The 21610-nt window shown below is 35.7% G+C and overlaps 2 protein-coding genes across 7 annotated transcripts in view; one reads left to right on the plus strand and one right to left on the minus strand.

Annotated features, from left to right (window-relative positions):
- Nucleotides 1–484, minus strand: part of NDC80 (NDC80 kinetochore complex component) — a 64140-nt gene extending 63656 nt beyond the window's left edge. For 2 of the 3 annotated variants that reach the window (XR_011076212.1, XM_068562894.1), the window contains exon 1: nt 376–484. The gene's annotated coding sequence lies outside the window, so the exon portion shown is untranslated. The other variant, XM_068562895.1, reaches the window with a different exon arrangement.
- A 92-nt stretch (nt 485–576) lies between these two features.
- Nucleotides 577–21610, plus strand: part of METTL4 (methyltransferase 4, N6-adenosine) — a 41658-nt gene continuing 20624 nt past the window's right edge. For 2 of the 4 annotated variants that reach the window (XM_068563485.1, XM_068563483.1), the window contains exons 1-7: nt 577–643; nt 1379–1775; nt 3263–3325; nt 12072–12441; nt 14594–14663; nt 18555–18729; nt 21425–21531. In XM_068563485.1, coding sequence (XP_068419586.1) covers nt 1386–1775; nt 3263–3325; nt 12072–12441; nt 14594–14663; nt 18555–18729; nt 21425–21531 — 1175 coding nt within the window. In that variant the 5' untranslated portion in view covers nt 577–643; nt 1379–1385. Of the gene's footprint in view, nt 644–695; nt 927–1378; nt 1776–3262; nt 3326–12071; nt 12442–14593; nt 14664–18554; nt 18730–21424; nt 21532–21610 lie in introns of those variants that run through there. The other 2 variants (XM_068563486.1, XM_068563484.1) reach the window with 2 other exon arrangements.

Genomic DNA, 21610 nt, shown 5'->3' on the forward strand with positions numbered 1-21610 from the left:
CTTTAAGATGTACTCCTTACACGGCCACCAGGATGTTACACTAGTATCTCAAACGCACCACAGCAAACAGTTCTTCATCTCGTTCTTCCTCTCCCTGCTACCATCCATTCTTCCCCTTTTCCTCTCTCCATGTCCTCTTCACCCCATCAGCGTCACCTTGGCCTTCCCCTTCTCCCTTGGAAAATCACTGCCATAAGAAATTTACCGGACTCCAGGAAACCAGCGCCTCGCACAGATGGGGCCCGGGGGCCGGTTACAACAGCAAACACCAAAACGTCGCTCCTCAGGGCCCGTGAATCTAACTTGTTGGCGCCCTGGCGTTCTCCCTCTAGCCCGGTGCTGCCGGAACAAAATTAACCCAAAGTCATTAGTCACCTTTCTTCCAGCTTCCCGACACGACGCAGGGACCGAACTGCTGTAAACCGTGCTATTGCCCGCTAGACAGGACGTCAGCCGCCAAAACACAAACTCCTTCCTCCACCCGCCGGCGCCGTTCGAATTTTAAAATCTCCGGCGGCGCTGACGTCATCGCGCACGACATGCGCGCGCGTGCGCAACTCTCGCGCGCCGTTCGTCGCCAGAACTCTGCGTGTTGGTGAAGCGCCGCCGCCTCACGGCGGCGCTCGGGCGTCTCCCGGCAGCTGTAAGTGTCCTCTGCGAAGTCTGGTCCGTCCCTTAAATTTAGCTGTGAACACCCGAGCGCTTTATGTCCCTGAGTAGCGAGCAGAGCGCTCCAGGCAGCCCTGGAAACGTTTTTTCCGTACAGCAACATGGGGGCTCCAGTTGACTGTTAGAAAAGGAGATTTTTTTTTTTTTTCCTGTGCCCTGAAAGGAGTGTCTTTCAGGACCACTGTTTAGATGGGTGCTGTTTCATGAAGCAAGTCTGGGAAGGCGGCGTGCACTTTTCTGACAAGGGAGGCGGCGAGGTAGGAGATAGTGACGGCCGAGTGTGGGCGCAGTCGGCCCCAGGGTCGCGCTGCTGAGGCCGCCGCCAGGGTTCGGGCTCAGAGCTTGAGCGCTCTCTGGGGTTCCAGGTGCTCTAGCGGTGGCCTGCGGAAAGCTGGAGGATCTAGTGTGGAGCCGAGAATTAGGAGAGAAAAGTGACCTGAGAACAGTAGGTTACTTTGCTAAAATATGACATCCCTGCTTCCCTGCGTTTGAACTCAGAGGCAAACACAGCCCCAAACTTGGAGAGTGGTGGATGGCGGGAGGGGAGCTCAGAGCCGAAGTCTGGATACCAGGGTCTTGTAGCAATTGTGCCATCAACCAGTTGTAATTTTGGGCACGTCACCTTTCCTGTCTGAGTTTAGAACTTAATTTGCAAAGTTGGGTTTTACTTCTAGTGTCTAATTCTCAGAGGTGTTTGTTTGTTTTAAAGGAAGAGTATGTCTGTGGTGCGTGAGCTATCACCAGGATGGTTACTGGATCATCTTTCTTTCATTAACAAGATAAGTTATGAACTTCACCAGCATCATGAGCCTTGTTGCAGTAAAAAAGAGCCTACTTCTTCTGTTCATCTTGATACTCTTCACATGGATTCTGTGTCCTCTTTTGGAGCCTCTGCTACCTGTATTGCTTCTACCACTAAGCCAGAAAATGATGATGGAGGAAATTGTGAAATGTTCATACAAAAATATGTTTTTCGATCTGAACTGTTTGATGTCACCAAACCTTATATAACTTCTGCTATTCACAAAGAATGCCAACAAAGTAATGAAAAGGAAGATCTAGTAAATGATGTTAAGAAAGAAATCTCCATTTCTGTTAATGGAAAGGTAATAAGTTTTAAGAAATTTAAATTTTTCTACAGAGAACACAAATTTATTATTCCAGCATCTCAAATATCTTGTGATTTACTAAGTATAAAGAATAGTCAATAAAGCATAATAAGACTTTAGCATGTCCAGAGTGATTTTTAACTTTTTGCTAACATTCTGCCATTCTTAGAAGACCAAATTTGCGTATTTCAGAAGCAAAGTTGATTCAAAAGGGAACGCTCTGTAAATTAAACAAACAAAACTAAGTAACAAAAAAAGAAACCCTGTCTGCCTAGGTTTTCGTATTAATTGCATGTTTTTACACCTATTTTTGCTCAAAAATATGTTTCTTTCTCTGTAAAATTCTAAAGCAGTATATAGCAGTATAAAGGGGGAATTTTAGAGATTTATCCTTTGGGGATAAGCTTGTATAATATATTTGGAAGAAGGGTGATATTTTTGAAAAGTTTCTAGTGATAAAACTAGACAGCTACTATGGAAAATATATATTCTTAAAGTATATATTTTTGTATACACATTGGTGCAATCAAAAGTTTTGAGAGTGTCATATAGAGTCAAATTAATTATGCTTGAATACTTTTTATGTATTTGAAGAGCTCAGAGGTGATTATACAAAGTCCCTTTCAGATAGATTATATTAACATTTTCTTTGTTAGAGATAGGAATTACATTCATTATTCACCCAATAAAGGTTTGAGATCTTTCTGTGTGCTGTTGTACAAAGAGTGATGAAACAAGATAAATATAATCTCTGCCTTTTTAGATCTTACAATTGAGTGGGGAAGAAAGATACTAAATAAGAAAGCATGTTGAGAATTAGAATAAGGAAAGTAATAGAGAGTCCATGTATTTATTCAGCCAACGAGCTTTTGTTGTTAGCCCGCTAGGAGTCTGCCACCATGTAGGCACTGAGATTTCAGCAATGAAAAGTACAAAGTCCCTGCTCTATATTGCAGTCTTACATGTTCTTTGCTATGGAGTTGTTAGATGTAGAACAGTGTTAATATATCTTACTTATACCTAATCCTCAGATTACACATAAAGATCTATTAAAAGTACATTGCAATTTTTTTTTTGTTGTAGAAATTAAGAAAGTTCAGAATAATTTTACCGTATATCAACTGATAGATGACACTGGTGACTCTTATACAGTGTCACAGTTTCCTTGTGTTCTATGGATGTCAGTGCCATTTTATGTCGTACTAGTTCTTACTAATAGTAGGTAACGCCTACGTGGCCTTTTATCACCCATTAAGTTTGTAGTAATAGTAATAATAATAATTATTATTATTTGGGAAATCTTACCTCCTTAGTCCATACTCTTTGCACTTATTTCGACCTCAGTAGTTAATTATTACCTCTTAAAGAATGAGATACACAATATGGAAAATGTGATAAAGAAAAAAGAAGTACTAATATATTTCAAAATATCATTATTTTGATGGATGGCCACATAATTTTTTTCCCTGTAATTTACTCTTTAGAAGCGTAAGAGATGTGTTGATTTCAATCAAGGTGAATTGGATGCTATGGAATACCATACAAAGGTACGGTGTAAAATATTCATTGATGACTTTAGAAGGTTAACGTGAACTAGTATAAATAAATGGACAACGTAAATAAGGATGTTCTTAAAAATCAAGCAGTCATTTTTAAAAAATTATGATTTATTTATTTATATTTATTTTTGGCTGCGTTGGGTCTTAATTGCTGCTGTTGGGCTTTCTCTAGTTGTGGCGAGCGGGAGCTACTCTTCATTATGGTGCACAGGCTTCTCATTGTGGTGGCTTCTCTTGTTGCGGAGCACGGGTTCTAGGCGTGCAGGCTTCAGTAGTTGTGGCTCGCGGGCTCAGTAGTTGTGGCTTACGGGCTCAGTAGTTGTGGCTCATGGGCTCTAGAGCGCTGGCTCAGTAGTTGTGGCGCACAGGCTTAGTTGCTCTGCAGCATACGGGATCTTCCTGGACCAGGGCTTGAACCCGTGTCCCCTGCATTGGCAGGCGAATTCTTAAGCATTGCACCACCAGGGAAGTCCCTCAAGCAATCATTTTGATCAAGGTTAGAATTTAACAGTGGAGTGATTTATCATTACTTTTATTGTAATGAACAATTTAAACCAATTTTTATTAAAACCTCATATACTTCTCATTTACATATTTAACATAAGTAAACTTATGCTATATTGGTTAAATCCAGAAAATTTCTGAGTTATAAAAGCCTATTGTCAGTAGGTAAAACAACTTAAGATAGTGGCAGAAGAAAGTGAATAATATGAAGGATGTATTTCTAGAACTTAGAGGTTATGAGATCTGGGAGTTAAAGAAATGAGAGGAAACAGAGGGTACAAATTGTTTTAGATCTCATTGTCTTTCCTACTTATATTTACTTAATCTTTAATTGCTGACGTTTAGGTATAGTATGCACATGTCATTTTCTATATTTATGTGTGCTATCTGCAGGATAAATTTCGACAAGTCAAATTTCTGGGTCAGAGGGTTTGAACATTTTGATAAATACTGCCAAATTGCTGCTATGGAGATTGTATCATCTTATTAGCACACTAGAAATGTATAATTTTGCCTGTTTTCCCACATCCTCACCATTACAGTATATTATCATTTTTGATGTTTGCCAATCTAATAGTTGAAAAATAGTATTTTAGTATGGCTTTAATTTGCATTTCTTATTATAAATGTAGTTAAGTGTTGTAATGTATGTTTAAAATTCATTTGTATTTCTTTATGTGAACTGTTTGTTTCCTTTGCATACTTAAAAAAATTGGATTGCTCTTTTTCTTACTGATTTATAGGAGCTCTTTATATGCTAGGGAAATTAGGTCTTTGTCTGTCATGTAAATTACAAGCATATTTTTCCCAGTTTGTTATTTTAATTTTAATTATGATTTTTTTTGGTTTTGGTTTTGCCATGCAGACAGTATTATATTTTCATTTAGTTGAATTTTGTATTATATTTTCATTTAGTTGAATTCATGTTTTTCTTTTATGACTTCTGAATTTTGGAATCATAATTAGAGAAGTATTCCTTCTTCAAGGTTTTAAAATAATTTCCTGTGTTCTATTCTAGAACATTTATGATTTTATTTCAAATTTATATCTTGATCCATTTAGACTTTATCCTGGTATACAGTGTGAGGTATGGATCCAATTGACTACCTATATGTCCTACCATTATTCATGCAGTTTTCCCCTCCTTATACGAGATGCTTGATATACTAAATTCACATAAGTATTTGAGTTTATTTCTGGACTTTAAGTCTTACTTGTTTGTCTCACTATTTATTTGCCAATCTCTTTTGAGATTTTATAATGTGAATATGTTTTAATATCTTATCTGGTAGTACTTATTCCCCACCCTCCACCCCCCACCCCCCACCCTGGGCCATCTTCTTATTGCTACTTTTTACAGAATTTTCCTGGGCTTTTTGTTTATTTTCCCATACGAATTTTAGGATCAATTTTGGTGTCTGGTTAGAAAAAACAACCTATTGGAATTTTTATGGCAATCAAATTTATAAACATTTACTATTAGCATCTTTAAGATGTTGTGATCCTACTCCAAAACATAAATGTGTCTTTTCATTTGTTTAAGTTTCTGTAAAATTTTCTTTATATAGATCTTGCATTAATTAAAAAAATTGAATGTCTTGATTTTTCAGGTAATAATTATAACTCTTGCAAATATTAATAGTTTTACTTACACCTCTCTAATTATTATATCTCTAATTTATTTATCTTCTCTAATTGTATAGGCTGGAAAATATGATACAATATTAAGTTACATTTGTGAGACTACCTATCCTTGTCCCTGACTTTGTAGGAGATGATTTCCTCTCCACTGGGTTTTGGGCTGAGTTGGAAATAGCATGTTAAAGAAGTTACCATGTATTCTTATTTATTGAGTGTTATTATCAAATGTAGTTACTGAATTTTATCAAATGTTTTTTAAGCATCTATGGAGATTGAATGGATGATTTTTCTCCTAATATTTTCCTTTGATTTTTAATCATATGTAACCACCTTACATTTGTAGTATATATTCCAAATGACCATGATGTATTATTTTTTAAATGTTCTGCTGGATTTTGTTTGCTGATATTTTATTTGGGACAGTCGTGAGATTGGCCTGATGTATTTAATTTTTTTGTTTTATATATATAATTATATACAGATATTTACATATTTCAGTGTTGGAAGTTGGAAGTGTTTCTTTTTTTCTCCCCAATTCTCTGGAGTAATCTGTTCTTTAAAAGTTTGGTAGAGCTCCCCTTTGCATTCATCTCAGTGTGTTGCTTTTTTGTGGGGATGCTTCTTTGACAGCTTTTCCTTTTTCCTCTTTGGAAATCAATTTTAGATTAAAAAAAATTCTTTTGTAGTCAATTTTGGTAAATTATGTTATCTTAGAATATTATCCATTTCATCTAATTTTTTAAATTTGTTTATGCATGGTCTGTTTCTGTGGTTATTTTGCCTTCACTATTTATGTTGTATATTTACTCCCTTTTCCTTGATAGATTAGCTAATGGTTTGCCTAATTTATTAGTTGTTTTTGAAATTAATTTACCTTAAAAATGTCTAACTTATTTCTGCTTTAATCCATTTTAATTTATTCCTTCTGTTTTTTTCTTTTTTTGACTTTTTGAGTTGTCTTAGTTCATTTTTTTCCTTCTTTTTTTTTTTTGGATGGAAGTATTCAATGTTATGATTTTTTTTCTCAGGGCACTGCAGCATACCGTAGGTTCTGATGTGTTGTGTTGTAACTGTCATGATGTGAAATTTCATTGAAATATCATGGTTTTCTAGAGATTTGCTTAAGAGTTGTTTGTAATAGAGTTTTAAATTTCCATGTTGGAATGGTATTTTTGGTTTGATGGTTAATGTTATATTTATCTCCATAAAAAAATGCCAAATTGCTTTCTAAAGTAGTTGTACTGTTTTGCATTTCCCACCAGCAAAGTATGAGAGCTCTGTTTGCTTCATATCCTCACTAGCATTGATATCATCAGAGTTTTGATTTTAGGAATTCTTTTAAATGTGTAGTGGTATTTTATTGAGGTTTTAACTTGCATTTCCTTAATGACTAATAATGTTGAGAATCTTTTCATTTGCTATACATCCGTATACATCCATCTGCTACACGTTCTTTGTTGAAGTTTTCATAGGATCAGTGTTTTTTCATCCTTGAATATTTGAAGTAATTCACCAGTGAAATTATCTAGGCCTGGAGTTTCCTTTTGGGGAAGGTTTTTAGGAACAATATAAGGTTCTTTAATAGATAACAGGGATTTTCAGATTTTCTGCTTTTGCTTATGTCAATTTTGGCAAGTTGTATTTTCTAAGAAATTTGTCTGTTTCATCCAACTTGTCAAATTTATTGGCATGAAGTTGTTCATAGTATTCTCTTACCATGCTTTTAATGTCCGTAGGATTTGTGATGATAAGTGATACCCCTTTTCATTCCTGATGTTGGTGATTTGTATTCTTTCCTTTTCTTGCTAGGGGCTTGTTATTTTGTTGTTGTTGTTTTTTCAAAGAACCAGCTTTTTTTTTTTTTTTACTGTGGCAAAATATACGTAAAATAAAATTTACCACTTTAACCAGTTTTAGGTGTACAATTCAGTTGTACTGAGTACATTCATGTTGTTTTGTAACCATCACCATTATTTATCTCCTGAATGATTTTTTTTTTCCCCCAACAGGGAAGTGCCTGTTTATCTATTTTTTTGTTAATGGACATTTGGGATGTTTCCACTTTTTAGCTATTGTGAATAATGCTGCTATGAACATGAGTGTACAAATATCAGTTCTAGTCCCTGCTTTCAATTTTTTGGGGAATATACCCAGAAGTGGAATTATTGGATCATATGATAATTCTCATTTTTTGAGGAACTGCCTTATTGTCTTCCACAGTGGTTGTACCATTTTACATTCCCACCAGCAATGCATAAGGGTTTCTAGTTTCTCCATATCCATGTCAGCACTTATTTTCTGTTTTTGTTTTTTTAACAGCCATCCTAATGGGTGTGAGTGGTGTTTCACTGTGGTTTTGATTTGCATTTTTCTGATGATTTATGGTGTTGAGCATATTTTTATGTGCTGTTGGCCGTTTGTATGTCTTTTTTGGAGAAATGTCTGTTCATGTCCCTATTCATGTCCTTCGCTCATTTTTAAATTGGGTTTTTGTTGTTGTTATTGAGTTTTAGGAGTTTTGTTCTTTTTTTTGGCCACACTGCATGGCTTTTGGGATCTTAGTTCCCTGACCAGGGATCGAACCTGCGCCCTTGGCAGCGAAAGCCTGGAGTCCTAACCACTGGACTGCCAGGGAATTCCTAGGAGTTCTTTTATATTCTGGATATCAATCCCTTATCAGACACATGAATTGATGTCAAGTATATTCAAAGAACCAGCTTTTAACTTAGTTAATTTTCTTTACTGTCTGTCTATTTTCTATTTTGTTGATATTTGTTCTCTATTATTTTATTCCTTTTGGTTTACTTTGCTCTTTTTCTACATTCTTAAAGTGGAAGGTTTTGTCAGTGGATTTAGATTTTTTTTAATATAAGCACTTAAAGCTATAAGTTTGCCTTGAATCATTGCTTTAGTTGCATTCCACATATTTTGATATCTTGTATTTTCACTTTCATTCACTTCAAAATATTTTCTAATTTCCTCTGTGATTTTATCTTTGACCTATATGAATTATTTAGAAGTCTGCTGTTTCATTCCCAGATATTTGGGGTTTATCTTGATATCTTCTTGTTATTGATTTCTAACTTAAATCCGTTGGGGTATAAGAATATACTCTGATGATTTCAATCCTTTTAAATTTATTGAGCCTTGCTTTATAGTCCAGCATATGAATTATCTTTGTGACTGTATTGTGTGCTATTTTTAATGTATTTTTGAATATGTATTCTATAGTTGTTGGATGCAGTGTTCTATGAATATCAGGTTAAGTTGGTAGTGTTGTTCAGAACTTCTTCATCTTTAGATATTTTTGGTTTAATTGGTCTATCAATTGCTGGGTAGATTTTTCTTAGGTGAGTTTAGAATGATGTTTTTAGACTAAGGCTGATTATTCCTTTTTACTGACACAAAATCTGTTATCTACCCAATAACCCTGTCAAGAACTGGGATGAACTGTCTGAGATTTTACTCTATTTGGAAGCTAACAAGTTAGCAAGTTTAGATCTCAGATTTTATTAAAGTAGATTTAGACCTAAGATTTTATTAAAATAAGGAGTTTATTGCTCCCTGCATAGCAGGAAGCATATGCTTTTTGTTCACAGACTTCCCTTGTACTCCATGGGGACGATGCCAAGGAGCCTCGGTGTATGCTCTGCATGCAGTAGATTTGGTTCATAGCTAAAGAACCCCAAGGTTAGGGAACCCCAGTTTTTTAAAATGGGTTGCAAACAAACCTGTCCAACTTTTTGTCCCAGAGTCAGCCTTTATTAGCCTGGACAGCAAACAGATCTGCCTTCTGGCTTGGAGGGAGACATGATCTCCGTCTTCCATGCTGTATGAATATCCTTGTGTTGGAGGAACTGATCGAGAGGATATGACCACTGGTTGACCTGGACACTTGGAGGCTCCTCACCCCTCCTTTGTCTTTGGACTGTACACTCTGCCCACCGTTCCCACAGTGGGAGCTGTTTTCAAGGACATAGCCTTGAGAGAGTAAGCTGTTGTTGAGACGATCTGGACTGTGTATGTGACTGAACCCAGTTAAGAACTCTATATTAGCTTTTAGGATTCTGGGTGACAGGTACAGAGATCTACTTGTCTTGCAGCCTCCCAAGACAAGCCTTGTTTTTAAGTTCTCTTGTTGTTAAACCTGCCATCTTCCCATCTAGAGTGGTCTGCCTCTTTTCTTTGGTCTCTCCTTGCCCTCTGTGTACGGGGGCCAGTTTCAGATTTCACCTGGGAAGCTCTTGAGGTTACAAACCAACACCTTGAAAATTTATTCTGGAACAAAAGCTATCAGTGCCTCTGCTCACACAGGGAGACCCATGGTGAAATGTCCTCCAATTGCCCTGTGAATCATGATGTTTTCTGGTCTGAGTGTTGGAAACAGGTACTATTCTTGGCCCTGTGAGAGCTCAAGACACTGTTTCTTTTAGTCCTCATGGGTGGTTCTTTTCTTGGCCTTGGATAGTTCCCCCACACACTTGGAGTGATCAGTATTTAGGGGAATTTCTCCAGTGTGACTACCTGCAGATCTCCAGAGTTCTCTCTGTACAGCTCTTTCCTCTCTGATACTCTCCTGTGTACTCTGTCTTGGCCTCCCCATATTCTCAGCTCTGTCTCCTCAACTCTGGATTTCTTCTAGACTCTGCCCAGATTCTTCCTGTGGCTTGGAAAATCTCCAGGCAGTTAGCTGGGGCAGTCATATGATTTCTTTCACTCTCCTTTGTTGCCTGATGTCCAGTGTCTTGAAAGCTGTTGTCCCTGTTACTCCATCTTGGTTGAAAGTGGAAGTCTCTGGCTGCTTTGAGCGTTTTCAGCAATTTAATTGTGATGTTCCTTAATGTAGTTTTCTCCTCCTCGTCTTCCTCCTCCTCCTCGTCTTCCTCCTCCTCCTCCATTTGTTGATCTTCTTGGATCTGTGAATACATAGTCTTCAGCAAATTTAGAAATTTTTGGCTGTTATCTCCTCAAATATTTTTTCTGTCGCCTTCATTTTGGGCGCTTTTATTTCGTTGTTTTCAAGTGCATTAACCTTTTCTTCTTCAGTGTCTAATCTGCTGTAATTCCAGTGTAGTGTATTTTGCACTTGTGCATTGTAGTTTTTAATCTCTTAGACACTCAATTTGGTCTTTTCTTATAGTTTCCCTATCTCTTCTTAACAGGTTCATTTTTTCTTTACATTTTTGAACATATGAATATGGTTATAATGAGTGCCTTAATATCCGTTTCTACTTTTTTTCCTAATCTTTAAAAATGGGCTGCACAAGCCCTTGTGAACTCTGGGGATTTCTCCCTCTGATCATTTTATCTGGTTCTTTCCCTGACCTTGGGTATTTCATCACATACATGTGCTGATGACTACTCAGCTGGAGACTTGACCCTCTGCAGCTCTCAAGAGCTCTCTGTCTGTGCAGCTCTCTCCTCTCTGGTATCCTGCCCTACAAACTCTAGCTGCCTTGGCCTTTCCAGACTCCCAGCTCTATCTCCTTAACTCAGAGAGACTGTTGGACTCTGAATGGGTCTCTTTCCTGTACTGCTACCTAGAAACTTTCTAAGGCAGTAAGCTGGAGTAACTGGTTTCTCCTTTTTTAGGGACTGCTGTTCTACACTGCTTGACATCCATCCAAGGTCTGAAAACCGTTTTTTTTAAATAATTTTTTAAAAGTAATTTCAGATTAAAGGTACTCCATCTTGTCCAGAAGCAGAACTTGGCTTTTAATTTTATAATTATTTTGTTTGTATTATTGAAAACCTTTGTTTATATATTCATTTTATAGAGTTAATTTTTTTCTTCTTTTTTTTTTTTTTACAATTCAAGCTATATTTTATAAAATCAAAGGTATATTTATTTTAAAATTAAATTACTAGGGGGACTTCCCTGGTGGTCCAGTGTCTAAGACTCCACGCTCCCAATGCGGGGGGCCTGGGTTCAATCCCTGGTCAGGCAACTAGATCCCACATGCTGCAACTAAAGATCTCGCATGCTGCAATGAAGATCCTGCGTGCTGCAACTAAGACCCGGTGCAGCCAAATAAGTAAATAAATAAATAAATAAATATGTAAAAAATTAAGTTACTAGAAAAATTTAAGATTAAATGTGATTTAAACTGAATTCTTTTTTTTTTTTTTGGCCACACTGCGCAGCTTGCGGGATCTTAGTTCCTCGACCAGGGATTGAACCCGTGCCCTTGGCAGTGAAAGCGTGGAGACCTAACCACTGGACTGCCAGGGAATTCCCTTAATTCTTTTTATAAATTAGAAATTCCACTTTCTTTTAGAAACATTATCAAATTTATCTTATAAAGTTTTAAGGATACATTTTCTACGTATTCAATATATTGTTTGGTTAGTTAATTTTCAGTGAGTTTATGAGATTTGTTTCATTCCACAGTTAAGAAATAGCATTTCAAAGGTATATTCACACTTTCTAACTTTTTTTGTAGTATAAAGTTATTTTCCTGTAAGCATTAAGAATGTTGATTTTAATCCAAGAGTTGAAGTATTCAAAGCATAGAAGGAACTTTATTATTTAGAAAATTGTTTTAATGTCAGTGACCTTTTAATGTACTTAAAAAAAATTCTCTTACAGATCAGGGGGCTGATTTTGGATGGATCTTCACAGTTAATCCAAGAAGGTCTCAAAAGTGGCTTTCTTCATCCACTTTATGAAAAACGGGACAAGTATAGTGAGCCCATTACCTTACCACTTGATACCTGCAATTTGTCAGAATTATGTGAAATGGCAAAGCATTTGCCTTCTCTAAATGAAATGGAACTTCAGACATTACAATTGATGGAAGATGATATATCTGTTACAGAGCAGTATTTATTTTCACGGATTGTTGATAACAACTCTAGCTTTACAAAAATGATTACTTTAATGGGACAGAAATACCTGCTGCCACCAAAAAGCAGTTTTCTTTTGTCTGACATTTCTTGTATACACCCGCTTCTGAACTGTAAGTAATTATTATGTTTATTATTAGAAAAAGATAATTTTTTTGTGGCCTCAGAAGTCAAGAACAAGTCTGAATGTTGAATGAGTACCAGCATTTTGTGATAGGGTAAACACTTAATTTTCTCAGTGTATTTTTTCTTTCAAATTCAATTTTAAAGTGCTGATTTCTGTCTTAAAAATTAAAAAAATTCTTATTACAAACAAAGGGTCAAAAACTTAACTAGTCCCCAAGAGAGTAAACATAGTTACTGTTCTGTACTTATGAATTCAGGGTACAGTTGGGGTTGACCAAATAACTTTATTTAGCTTTTATTCATAGCAAAGTAGAAATACTTCATATATGAATGTTAATTCCCAAACCATTCCTAGCCTTTTAGGTTACATTTTAAGCTACTGTTCAAGTTTATTGTCTAAAGTTTCTCAAAATATTTTCCTGTATAAAGTTAAAAATTTAGATATTTAAGTCCAGAGTCATATACACCTGAATTTGAATTTAGATTCTGAAGCTTAACTATGAGTCTTTAGGTACTTCACAAAACTGAGCCTCAGTTTCCTAGTCTATAAAATGGATATGATAATACCTACTTCCAAGGGTAATTTTGGGGATTAGATGAGATAATCTGCATCATGAGCTTAGCTCAGTGATTTATATATTTCTAACAAATTATAACTATTATAATATTCTAAGGGATGATGTAGATGAGAGGTATATTGATCAAATTGAATTTAATCTGCTGTTTAATGTTATTTGGACATTTTTTAGCAAAATTTTACATTATTAACATAGCTTATTAATGAAAAGCTTCTTTTAATTACTTTCAAACCGTCTTATAAATGATTGGTTATTCATGTCACAGTGTCATAAATTCTTCAGGGTAAATGACAAGATAACAAATTAATGAGAAAATCATGCTATATTTGAACATTTTTTTTCCCCATTCTTTTTGATCTTTGTTACTCTAATAGTTTAAAAACCATCACTTCCTTATTTTAATTTGCATTCTTTTGATCACTTATGAGATTGTACATTTACAAAAATATACCTCTGTTTATAAAAGAAAAAGGGACAGCTCTTCCTCACAGTAAAATTCCAATGAATAAATGTAGGTAGAATGATGTAACTAGAAAATTTCCATTTGGCACATATCATAGTATTTGGGTGTCAAAATAGTGGATGAAAAGATGAGATGCAGGATATTTGCACAGTCTTAAAATATCTCCCTGCAAAATACTTATTAATTACAAAGGTAAAACTGGAGAAACCTGGCTGACAGCATTTTAACCAAATGATCAAAGGTAGTATCACTAATAATGAGACATTTTGACACTGTGTTTCCTAATAATGTTGCTCTGATAAGGGCATGGTGGTACTCTTGCCAGAAATAAAGAACCTAAATTTAATCACGAGGAAATACCAAAGCCAAACTTGAGGGACATTCTATAAAATGACTAGCCAGTAGTCTTCAAAAGTATCAAGGTCATAAAAGACAAAGAAAGACTGAGGAACTTTTCCAGATTGGAGGAAATTTAGGAGACGTGGCAACTGAATGCAATGTGTGATCCTGGTCCAGAGAAAAGGACACTAGTAGACAATTGGGGACATTTTGTTGTGGTCAGTATATCAGTTAAAAGACAAGTTTTATTTCATGTAAAAAGTTGAAAAACAAAAGCAAAAAAACCACACCTACCCTATCTAGGCTTGAAAGGACCATGTTAATATGGCTACCAAGACTTATAGGACATTTATAAATCATTGATGTCTAGTTAAGGGAGCTGTAGTTATTTTTAGGAACTCTCTGCAATAGGTGAAATTATGTTAAAATCCAAGAGGTACTAAATTATAAGGGGAATCTCTTAATTTTTTTAGATAAATTATTTGAATAAATGCCACAAATCCTTTTCTTGCATTCCAGTATATTTGTGTCTGCAGTGAATGCACTTCATTGTTGAAGAACATGTTTAGTTTTTTTTTTTTTCTTTTGGCCATGTGGCATGTGGGATCTTAGTTCCCCAACTAGGGATGGAACCCATACCCCCTTTAGTGGAAGTGCAGAGTCCCAACCACTGTACCGCCAGGGAAGTCTCAGAACATGTTTAGTTTTTAAAGTGATGCATATAGAAGATATTTTCTGAAATTGTCTCTTTGTTTTCAGGTAAGAAAACATATGATGTAATTGTGATAGATCCACCATGGCAGAACAAATCAGTTAAAAGAAGTAACAGGTAAGTATAAATAATTTATCTATTAGATATGCTTTCTCAAAGCTATGGTCCTTTGTACATTCTAGTTACATATGCTAAAAGCATTACTTTATGATAATAGATTGTCTGAAACTACTAAAACACTTTCGTTTTAAGATTTTAATTCCCTTAAGTAGATAATTCTCTTGAACTAGAACTATATGTAGGTGTAGGTTAAGAATGTTAAAAGTAATATATTTATTAATGATTAAGGTTACTGACTGTCCAGTTCAGCGATGTTTCTGTAACACCAAAAGGCAACATTTTTGCCTTCTTTGATATCAAATTCTAAAGTTTAGAAATATGTGCCAAAATATAGTATTCCTTAATACTGCTATGAATGAATTGGTCTACTTCATTCTGAAATTTGTTTTTATTTATGCCACCATTTAGTTTATGTAACCTTTTAGAGTGATAAGTTCAATTAGTTAGTAAGATGACATTTCCTTTTAATAGCTTTTTAAAAAACTAAATTTTTCCCTCTAGTTCTAGTGAATGTCTTCAGTTGTATTTCCTCTCACTCTTTGATTTTCTAGACTGAACAGTTCCTATTACCTTGACTTAAACTTCATATGAAATTCCTTCTCCACAATTATCTTGTTTTCTTATGCTTTTTGTTTATGAGCTGTACCAATAATTGGACTTTTTTCTCTTAAAGTTTCAAGGATCATACAAAGAATTCCTGTAGCTATTCTCTGTATGTGTGTATTTGTGCGTGTGTGTAGATATCTATGTATATATAATTTTTTTCTGAACTGTTTGAGAATAAATTATTTAGGAAGAAGTAAGTTACTCTGGAGTATTTTATTCTGTATTTCTTGAAAACAAAGATATTAATATTTTCTTATATAATCATAATGTAATTATCAAAATAGGTAATTAATTTTCCTTTTTAATTTTCTATTTTTCTTTTATTAGTCATATAGGGAGATACTGTGATATATGTAAATATCTTGTTACCAGTTTTTAGCATCTGTGGTAGGTAGAATACTATTGTCCCCCCTGCCCCCACACCCGCCTCCATGTCCTTGTCCTAATCCCTGGAACTTGTGAATATGTTAGGTTACATGGAAAAGGGGAATTAAAATTCCAAATGGAATTAAGGCTGCTAAGAAAAGGAGATTACTATGCATTATCTGGATAGGCCAGTCCTTAGCTTAGCTGTAGACAGGAGACCTAACTGAGGGTATTTCTCCCTTTTTTCTTTTCTGTTATTTTTCTTCTCTTCTTTTCTTTCTCCCTCTTCTCCACCCTCCCCCCACCCAAGTCTTCTCTCTTTTTTCCTTTAAAAGTATATAGTGTATAGAAAAACTAACCAAAAAAAAAGAAAAGAAAAAGTAAAAGTGTATAGTATAAGCATATTTATAGGCTGATGGTAAGGAACTTACTAGAGAGGTTGAAAATACAGAAGGAGGGGAGTAAATAGCATCACTAATAGACTAGAAGATGGGAATAAGAGAACACAGCGTTAGGGATAAGCTTTAAATATATGAAGCCATGCTATCCTTTAAGAGGAAATGTATAGCAATGGGTAAGTTAAAGTGTATAACCAGGCGGGAGAGGGTTAGGTAGTTGAAGCAGTCTGATGGCTTTTTTTTTTTTTTAATTGATACATGAGTTAACTTCATCTGCCAAGAGTGAGTTTGGGCAAGAGACTTGAAAAAAGATGAAGGTTTGTAGTAGTTGACCAAGGATAAGTAAAAGAATTGATGAGTAGTTTTGAGAACCTGAGAATGGACTTAATTGAGCCAATTCTTCAGTTTAGCATTTTTCTCCACCTGATTTTTTCCATATGAAGAAGTTGAATTGAATTGTGTTGAAATTGAATTGAATTTAAGATTGGAGGTTTGCAGGAGTTATGGGGTGAAGGAGTAAAGGGGAGATTGGAGTTAGGGGTGCTAGTGAGAAGGCAGTGAAGTGATTGGTGGTTGGTAGTATGTGAGGAAGAGGAGAAAGTGTGGGCAGGAAGAAACTGATAGACTCAGTAAAGTGGAGGAATGGGGCACTGACTGAATGCTTTGATAAAGTCAAAGAATTGGTGACGGAGAAGAGGTAATGGCCAATCATCAGAAAATCTAGAAACAATAAATGCTGGAGAGGGTGTGGAGAAAAGGGAACCCTCCTGCACTGTTGGTGGGAATGTAAATTGGTACAGCCACTATGGAGAACAATATGGAGGTTCCTTAAAAAACTAAAAATAGAACTGCCATATGACCCAGCAATCTCACTACTGGGCATATACCCTGAGAAAACCCTAATTCAAAAAGATACATGTACCACAATGTTCACTGCGGCACTATTTACAATTGCCAGGACATGGAAGCAACTGAAATGTCCATCGACAGATGAATGGGTAAAGAAGATATGGTACATATATACAATGGAATATTACTCAGCCATAAAAAGGAACAAAATTGAGTTATTTGTAATGAGGTGGATGGACCTAGAGTCTGTCATACAGAGTGAAGTAAGTCAGAAAAAGAAAAACAAATACCGTATGCTAATGCATGTATATGGAATCTAGAAAAACGGTACTGATGAACCTAGTGGCAGGGCAGGAATAAAGACGCAGCATAGAGAACGGACTTGAGGACACGGGGGTGGGGGAAGGGGAAGCTGGGATGAAGTGAGAGAGTAGCATTGACATGCACATACACTACCAAATGTAAAATTGATAGCTAGTGGGAAGCAGCTGCATAGCACAGGGAGATCAGCTCGATGCTTTGTGACGACCTAGAGGGGTGGGATAAGGAGGATGGGAGGGAGGCTCAAGAGGGAGGGGATATGGGGATATATGTATACATATAGCTGATTCACTTTGTTGTACAGCAGAAACTAACAGAACATTGTAAAGCAATTATACTCCAATAAAGATGTAAAAAAAAAAAAAAAAAGTAATGGCCAGAGATCAGTGTATATGGTTTCAGAAATGGAGCAAGTTTGAGTGATGCCAAGGTCCAGGTTTTGGCCACTCGAATGGATTATTGAAGTGGGGTGAATGCAACGGTATTTATTTAGGGGAAGAGTAGGTGAGTGTGTACATTATTTAGCTTGTGCTTTGAAATTGCCCAGGATACTGGCAAGATTTATGTTGGTGAGGTAGAAGGATCTCAGAACTTAAATCCTCATTGAATATGGAGAGTGAGGATGTAATAGGTTCGATAAGGAACATTGGAGGCTAGATAGCGTACTTCTCAAAGAGAAGGGGATTTTACACAGAGGTAGATGACTGATAGCCTGGAACTGGCAATAGGGGAGCTAGGAGAATACTGACCTCACCTTTCTCTGTTGTGTGTGTTGGGTGCTGGAGAAAGGACCACATTGGTTTGATGGGGTATTGTAGAGCAAGTAGTGTTTTAGCAAGAGAAACTAGACTTCATACTACTAATGACCAGGAGGTGCAAGACTGTAGAATTTCTTTTTGTAATGAAAGCATGAGAGTTTCAGAGAGCCCAGTAGAACTGATTGGGAAGGATGATAGATTGAAGATGTTGGTGGGATATTGAGACAGTAGTTTCAAGACTGTTAATGGGGTCCCTTTGTAATGTACAGATTATCAAACCATAATATTTGCTTAATTTTGAATGTTAGAAAAGCATATAGAAAATATTAGTAAAATTACTGAAATGTAATACATTTAGAAATGATAAAGAAATATGGCTTCATCATTTTAAATTAGTAAAAACTAAAAATATTATTTCTGACTTGCGTGTAATAATGTGTCCACTGGGTGTCAGTGTGGCTTCATACTTAGTTGCACAAATAAATATAGGAGCTTTGTGTTTGTGGAGTCAATGTTATACAGGTCTTCTCCCTGCTTATTTTTCTTTTTTGCAGCAAATTTTGCTGATATTTTTTTCTGTTTATTTTTAGATATAGTTATTTATCACCACTGCAAATAAAGCAGATACCTATCCCTAAGCTGGCTGCTCCAAACTGTCTTGTTGTTACTTGGGTGACGAATAGACAGAAGCACCTACGTTTTGTTAAGGAAGAGCTTTACCCTTCTTGGTCTGTGGAGGTAGTTGCTGAATGGCACTGGGTAAAAGTAAGTTTAGAAGTTAACGTATTTGTTAACTTTATTTGTTAATAAGGTGTGACATACAAGTCACATAAAGGTAGCATCCACTTTTTAATGCGTAACATGTCACCGCTCTCCTCCTTCAACATGGTCTAATTAAAATGTTTACTTTGCTGCTAAGTACCTTTGTCTTCTTATTGTCAAGACTTTTTACCTATTCTGTATAATTTTTTTTTTTTAAATTTATTTATTTATTTATTTATGGCTGTGTTGGGTCTTCATTTCTGTGCGAGGGCTTTCTCTAGTTGCGGCAAGCGGGGGCCACTCTTCATCGCAGTGCGCGGGCCTCTCACTATCGTGGCCTCTTTTGTTGCGGAGCACAGGCTCCAGATGCGCAGGCTCAGTAGTTGTGGCTCACGGGCCTAGTTGCTCCACGGCATGTGGGATCTTCCCAGACCAGGGCTCGAACCCGCGTCCCCTGCATTAGCAGGCAGATTCTCAACCACTGTGCCACCAGGGAAGCCCTTGTTCTGTATATTTTTGTAGTAGAATTCCAAACTGCTGGCCTTCAGAAATCACTCGGAGATATCAGGATGACATTTTAAAAAGCTCTGATGTCTTTAGTTTAAGAAACAACAAACAAAAACTTTGGGGGATTTGTCCATCACTAAACATAGAAATTGTCTTACTGTTCATCTTCTTCCTCTTTACTCATCCAAAATTTCAGCTGCCCTTTGTGACTTCTGTCCTTCTTTCTTTTTTCTTCTCCTTCCTCCCTCCCTCCCTTCCTTCCTTCCTTCTTTCTTTTTTTCTTATGTTTCTGGGGATGAGAGGGAGATAGCAAAGAAACCCACCGTGGAAGAGTTGGGAAAATGCTAGAAGCAAGGACCTTTTATACTTTAAATCTTAACTTAGTTCCTCAGTGCCTGTTTTTGAAAGAAATGATTCCAACTCTTGTATTGGTTGAATGATCTTTAATATCTTTGCTTGGTATAAAAATACCAAAAAATACAAACATATAAGGCATCAGTTCAGAGTGCATTGGACATCCTTTTAAAGATACATTGTCTACCAGGTGAATACCACAAAAGCCCTCCTAAATTTTAAAAAGGTAAACCAGGTTATTATGGGTTGAATGTTTAACATTTATATAATATTTATATAACTGTATATTCATTTAGACACAGGTTCTATTTTTATGTGCTTTGTGTACTTTGTAGTGTACTGGAATATCTTCTAAAAGCTGTGTACATTATTTATTTGCACCTATTTTGTGAGACTTGGCAAACAAACACTTATAGTTGTGTCTTTGCTTTTACAGCTGTGCTTTGGGCTTAGCTTTGGTTGATTTGCTGTAGGACCATAACAGGAATATAAAACTCCATTCCACTCTGTCTATTATGGCAGTTCTTTTATAATCAGTGACTGGGGCCAAAGTCACGAAAAGGTTACCTTCTGAAATCAAAACCAGTAAAATGTTAATACATGAAAACTAACACTGTTCATTTCTGGTAGTAATCAGTTCTATGAGATGGTATGATATGACTATAGCTTAAAACAAAAATATGTTTTATGAAATACTTATTAGGTAATTGAACATATTGTTATATCAGAAGGAGTAATCTGCATTGAGTATAAAGGATGTCCAAAGAATAAGAATTTGCCAGTGTTTATACAGTGCTGTGTGGAATAGATGCTGTTTCTCGTGGGCCCTAGAGGTGATAAAAGGACTTTACTGATTTGGTTTTTTAGGTACCTCGACATAGGGTAAAGGGTTCCACAGAGAATAGATATGAATATTCTGATAGTGAAAATATTTTCTTCCATGCTTAATTAATGAATTGATGTTATTATTATAAATTGTGTTTTGAGTTTGATTAGCTAAAGTTGAGTCTTTGGGAGTCTGATCACTCCAGGATGAAATGATAAGATCGAATTTCTGGATTTATAATGCCAAGAAATTGGACCACGTATTGTCTATCTCATCAATCCCTGAGCTTCTTTCATTATTAATTTTAGCTCTGACAGTATTTAATGACATTGTTTCCTATAAGTAAAGGAAAATACTTTATTGTAATCGACTTAGTCACATTGCCAGTAATAGGTAAATGTTATTTGAACAAATAAATGAATTAATGATGGCATGGTTTCCAATAATAAATTTTAATGAAAAATAGAGGTTTTTGTGTGCAAGATGATAAAATGATATTTAAAATTTTTTAGTCCTTCATAGCTGCCTTGTCCATTATGGTAGTCACTAGCAGTATGTAGCTCTTCAGCACTTGAAATGTGACTAGTCCAAATTGAGATGTGCTAAATGTAAAATATAAGTGTTTTGGATTTAAAAGACTTAGTATGAAAGAAAGAATATAACATACCTCAATAATTTTTTGAATTGATTACATATTGAAATGGTAATATTTTAGATATGTTAGGTTAAATTAAAAATAATTAAAAATTATTTAAAACTTAAAATACAATTAAAATTAATTTTGCCTCTTTCTTTTTGCTTTTTTAAATGTTGGTACTAGAAAATCTAAATTACATGTGTGGCTTAAATTTGTGGCCCACATTATATTTTTATTGGACTGCAGTAGCCTTGAGGTTTAATACTTCTTTTTCTTTGGTGGAAATTGTATAGTGGTAGGAAAAAAAACCCAATCCTTTTCCTGGATATTTACAGATGTATGGGTTGTTTTTGTTTTTGACTCCTTTTTATCAGATCACCAGTTCAGGAGAGTTTGTGTTCCCATTAGATTCTCCACACAAAAAGCCTTACGAAGGTCTTATACTGGGAAGAGTTCGAGAAAAAGCTGCTTTACCATTAAGGTAGGAAAGGTGATTTTTCAAAATTGTATAAATGTATTAATTTTAAGGCTTTTAAAAGTTATTAAACACAGTGATCATT

Source organism: Eschrichtius robustus, chromosome 14 (genome assembly GCF_028021215.1).
Source record: "Eschrichtius robustus isolate mEscRob2 chromosome 14, mEscRob2.pri, whole genome shotgun sequence".
NCBI classification, from domain to species: domain Eukaryota; kingdom Metazoa; phylum Chordata; class Mammalia; order Artiodactyla; family Eschrichtiidae; genus Eschrichtius; species Eschrichtius robustus.